The 5,619-nt window shown below is 40.9% G+C and overlaps 1 protein-coding gene across 1 annotated transcript; it reads left to right on the forward strand.

Annotated features, from left to right (window-relative positions):
- The first annotated feature begins 6 nt into the window (after positions 1-6).
- Positions 7-5,384, forward strand: IRX1 (iroquois homeobox 1). The gene is made up of 3 exons (XM_008637525.2): positions 7-3,373; positions 3,959-4,031; positions 4,404-5,384. The coding sequence occupies exons 1-3, from the start codon at positions 2,320-2,322 to the stop codon at positions 4,459-4,461; spliced, it is 1,185 nt and encodes a 394-aa protein (XP_008635747.1). The 5' UTR covers positions 7-2,319; the 3' UTR covers positions 4,462-5,384.
- Positions 5,385-5,619: the final 235 nt, after the last annotated feature.

Raw genomic sequence — 5,619 nt, forward strand, 5'->3', positions numbered from 1 at the left:
CCATCCTCCTCGTCGCTCCAAGCCGGGCAAAACTCCTCCGAGTTTTTCTTGGCGGTGGAAGGGCTAAGCAGGGCTCCTGCCTCCGTATTGTCGGCTTTCCCTAGCAACTCGGCTTTTTTTTGTTTTCTTTTCTTTCCTTGTTGTTATTGGTGTTGTTATTGACGGGTGATATTGTCGGTCCTGCTGTTTCGCTGGGCTTTCCAGCGCGCTCCTCTTTCCGCTTGGTACTTTTCTTTGCCGCCGAGCAATAAACAGGTTCCTTCCGAAAGGCCAAAATGTCGGTACCTGGGGCGCCCGTTTATTTCAAGGCATTTTCCTTAAGCCTTGAAAATGTCCCGTTCTGTTCCCTAAACTTTTCATACTCTGATTATGGCGGGTGTCATAGATGGGATTTGCATGAAGCGAAAGAGGGCATCTACATCCCATTACAGGCATCGGAGCAGAAAGGCATATCGGCGTTAATTCAAAGAGAAATTGTCGTCACCCAGACTGTCCTTGGGATCATTTCACATTTTCTTAAGAATGTAATAGATTAGAAAGTGAAACATAGATATATTTTTTTAACTAACTGTTTTTGTATCCGGTGTCGTTGAAGCGTTTTCGTTGCTGGTATTACCAAAATTCTCGGCGGCGCTACGCATAGGTTCCACTTCATTCTCCAAATGTCCCTCTTTTCTCTCCCCCTGACACATAAAAGTGTGAATATTTATAACCGAATGCATGCAATGCATAACTTCTTAGGGGTTTTAATACATATATGTAGGCAAGTAGGAAAACACGCTGTTGAACAAGGGACAGCGTTTGAAAACAGATCATTTTTGTGCTGCAAACATTTCCTACAAAGTGACTTTTAACAGCATGCATTTCCTACTTTTTCTTTTTTTTAACCTTGATTTTGGAAATGCAGTAAAAGTTGAGGCAGAAGCAATGAGTGATTTACAAGTGGCTTCTTCAAAAGAATTCCCAACAGAGTTTACACAAAAAATATCATTTCAGCAACAATAACAAAAGACAGCAGAATAAAGGGAGTGCAGAAAGCCTACTCTGTAACACATTACAAAAATTACATCGGGCTACTCTTTGTGTATAAGCGGTGTCTCTGAAATTAAAATACATGATCCTTCTTAACTGTTTGACAAAGTTTAATTAGTTTCTTCACAAACATTATTGAAGTGGTCCTTTTCTAAGGCTGACATAAATTATGACATAGTAATACTAAGAATGTATTTCTGGACTAGGCAAAAAAAAAAAAAGGAAAAAAGGCAAGATCGGAATAGAAGCAATAAAGAAAGAAAACTGCTTGAAATGTTAGCTATTTTGGAACAGTTCCCATTCCTTCTCCCAAAGTATCCTGGTATTTTATTACAGTGATTTACCATGACGGTGATATTTTGAAATAAATCCTAAATTTCTGAACATTTGTAAATCAAGAACTAAAATATTAGGTTAATATCTGGACAATTTGCAGTAATAATGAGGCCTAATGAGGTTGCTAGAAAGATAAAATGGTATTTACCAAAACACCTGATGGGATAATTTGACTTGCTGTGTTTTACTACTGATGATAAAAAGAATATTGATTGCAAATAAATCACCGTCTCTAAACGCTTGTAAACAACTTGTGTTTGCTCTGGCCAGATCAAAGTAAAACTTATGAGACAAAGTGTCTACATATTCATATTCTACAATGCGTGGATCAGTTTTCCTTCCAGAGTTTAAAGGCTCTTCTAACAGTTAGAAGTTAATGCTTTGCTTCAGAATCTTGGTGTATGATTTGGGGAGCAGGGGTGGTGGTGTTGACTTGTGTGTGGAAAATCTTTTACGTTATAAGTCTCCCGGTACTGAAGTTGTGCATTCATCTCCCCAGTCTCGTCTCACTAGGAGCAAAAATAAAGAATGCTCTGCATGCATTTCTAACATCCTCCTGGATACTTTGCAGATAAATGCGACGCTGTGCACGGGCATTAGTTTGTAACTGCGGTGAAGTACCTGTTTTATGTGCCTGATAATTTCAAGGGCACAGTAAATTGTCTTGCCGAGGCAAAGGCGAAGTTGATGCGTTTCCATCGTTTGATTTGGTTTGGTTTACGGAGAAAATACTCACAATGTCTGTCAGAGCCCCGCTTAGCACCTCTCTTTCCTTTCCCCGCAAGAAGGGGGAATCATTTGGGAACACCTCTCTGTCTTGACCTAGATGTGAAGAGCCTGGAGCAGGGAGGGCAGAATTTGGCTGTGAAGACCCTTTGCACCACTGAAAGGCGTATTCCGGCTCCCGGAGTAGCCTATTCAGGTCTGTTAGAGACGCTAACGAGATAATTGATGTGCTTTTTCCTCTCCGCTTGTCTGAATGTGTTGCAGGGCTCCCAGTACGAGCTGAAAGATAATCCGGGTGTCCACCCTGCTACCTTTGCTGCCCACACTGCCCCTGGCTATTATCCCTACGGACAGTTCCAATACGGGGACCCGGGGCGGCCCAAAAATGCCACCCGGGAAAGCACCAGCACCCTCAAGGCCTGGCTCAACGAGCACCGCAAGAACCCCTACCCCACCAAGGGCGAGAAGATCATGCTGGCCATCATCACCAAGATGACCCTCACCCAGGTCTCCACCTGGTTCGCCAACGCCCGCCGGCGGCTCAAGAAGGAGAACAAGGTGACCTGGGGCTCCAGGAGTAAGGACCAAGAAGATGCAAACCTCTTCGGGAGTGACAATGAGGGGGACCCTGAGAAGAATGAAGATGATGAGGAAATTGACTTGGAGAGCATAGATATAGATAAAATCGATGAGAATGATGGGGAGCAGAGCAACGAGGAAGAGGAGGAGAAGCCTGAGCTCCTGAGACAAAGCAGTGAAGAGGAGCACTTGGAAAAGGAGAAGGATTTGGCACTCTCAGGCTCTGAAGGGCTGAAACCCAAAGACGCTCTGGCCATGGTGAAGGAGGCCTCTGACAATAGCACGAGAATCATCAGTCCTGGGGGACCGAACAATTTACAGATGCCATCTCACAGCAAACCCAAGATTTGGTCTTTGGCAGAGACGGCAACCAGTCCTGATGGTGCCCTGAAATCTTCTCCTCCTCCACCCCCTCCTCCCCAGGTTAACCACACTTCTCCTCAGATCCAGCACCCTGCTTTTCTCCCTAGCCATGGACTCTACACATGCCAGATTGGCAAATTTCACAACTGGACTAATGGGGCTTTCCTTACTCAGAGTTCCCTTCTAAACGTGAGGTCCTTTTTGGGAGTAAATCACCACCACGCTGCTCATCACAATCATCACCTCCAGGCCCAGCAACAATCTTCTGTTTTAACAGCAACCCTGGGCGCCCTAAGCAGCGAAAAACCTTCAGAGAGGACCAGTCCCAAACACATAGGTAATTAATGCATCAGGCTTCCACCTCTCCCTCCACCCCCAACACATGCACGTGAACTTCTCCTTGAGGAATGGTGTCACACTGGTGAAACTGATTGCTTTTAACGGAGCTACAGTTTACTCTTGCGCTGATTTCCGGCCCCCCACCCAGCATGTTGGTCACATATATTAAGCACATTTCACGTGGCCTATTACATCCACACCCTATACGCCCATCAGGTAAGATCAAAATGCAGGAAGGGCACAGTGAAACATATAGGTTTGAGATTTCCTTCCCTCCATCATGACCCTCATCTCCCAATAATTTCAATGACAGTAAAAAATGTGTCAAGAAAAGCTTGCAGACTACTAAAATACTGAAAGTAGGGTGTAGCGCTGTACACACATACACATATATCTACACACATCTGAACAGGAGGGTGAGAGGGAAGGGTGTTCTCTGCAAAGTATCGAGATTTGTACTGTTGTTATTCTAAAATGGTTCTCCTGTTTTTGTTTGGCTTTTTTTCTTTCTTCTTTTTTTTCTTTCTGTTTTTTTTTCTTTGTTTTGTTTTGTTTCTTTTTTTTTTTATCTGTTTCCTTCTAGAAAGAGAAAATGTACCAAGAACTGACTCCCCACCCCAGCCGCTAAAATCGCCCTTCCAGCCTGTCCGTGACAAGTGAGTTTGTTTGTTTTCACTCTAGGAATGTTACTTATGTGAAACAGAGTGTTTGAATAATAAAGACTAATTATAACACCTAATCATCACCATAGTAATACATACAGACAATGAGAACAGCACAGGAGTTGCTCTAATCTTTTCAAACTTAGACTAAATTGCAATTGTATATAGCCAGACTGTAACTTTTCTAAAACTTAACAGATCTCAAAGATCTTGTGTTAATTACACCAGTGACAATGATTTTTTGTGTGATTATCTATTACTAATATGCTATCGCAATAGACAGGCAATTAAAAAAAAAAAAGATTTTTTTCCTGAAAAATTGTTACGTCTTTTTTTTTTTTTTCTTCCTCCCTTCCCCCCCTGCAGCTCTTTGGCTCAGCAAGAGGGAACACCGAGAATTTTAACAGCTCTCCCTTCTGCTTGATTAAATGATTTGGTGAAAAAATATTACAGAGACTGGTATTAAGGACAGAGAGAGAGAGAAAAAAGGAAACGGTATAAATGACTTCCATCAATCTCTTTTGCAATAAGGTGGTGCAAATCCATAAAAGCGATTACACAAATCTGTAGATGGATCCCCCTCCTCATTGTACCATTTCAGATCGTGTTATTCTAACCATTCTTGGATTATTTGTTTGGTAAATGTTTCCCATGTGTTTGTGGTTTTCTTTTTTCTGTATATAGAGTGATTTCAGATTGTAAATAACACGTCAGCAAAACTTGTCTAAATCATATATTTTTGTCTAATAAACTAAATGAAATTATGAGCTCTCTTCAGGTATGTATTCTGTTGCTGCAGATCTTATGCATATATTGCAAATCTATTCGAACTTTTATCATTTGTTTTCTAAAAAGTCAAGTCTCCTCCTTTGGGTAACTGAAACTTAAAGTAGCAAGTCCAAGGTATTTTGCCGAAAACAATCTGTGAGCTTCCTTTTTCATACACGCAAATTTAAGAAGTGAAGCTGGCTCTTGCCTTAGTAATATTAAAGTTATTTTTTCAATTGTGTTGAATCAGATGTGTCCTGTAGTATCCATTTTCCAGACATAAATGGACCTGACTTCTACTTATGTTACAAAATAGTTTCTTAAAATTGAAAGGGACAAGTTTTCTCACATTTTCCTAGTGTATAACTTTGCTGTCCAAACTGGTTGCTAAATTGGATCAAGAGCTTTAGTGCTTTGGTATATATTCCAGCCCAAGACAAAAAAAAAAATATCATAGTTTAGGGAAAAGAATTATTTGTAACGATTTGCGCTTGGAATAAACACAGAGGAAATATGACAGTGAAAGATGTTTTCCTGTGAGATTAAACACAATTTAGCAGGACAAAAAAAAAAAAAAAACCAAAACCAGGCAGCTCTTGCACATCTTAGAAGAAAGTTTTACGATTCCTATCTGCTGGTTGAAAATAGACTGAGAGACAGGATCTATCGTTTTCTAAAGGCATTAATGTTCCAAAGACTGTCCGTTAAAATGTGTAATATTTTGAGTGTTTATTTCTTTTTTTTCTCCTAAATGAGAACACTGAATGAGCATTGAGGTGCTAATAAGATACCAGATGGTTGTTGATGGTGGAAA

Source organism: Corvus brachyrhynchos, unplaced genomic scaffold, assembly GCF_000691975.1.
Source record: "Corvus brachyrhynchos isolate BGI_N302 unplaced genomic scaffold, ASM69197v1 scaffold7, whole genome shotgun sequence".
NCBI classification, from domain to species: Eukaryota; Metazoa; Chordata; class Aves; order Passeriformes; family Corvidae; genus Corvus; species Corvus brachyrhynchos.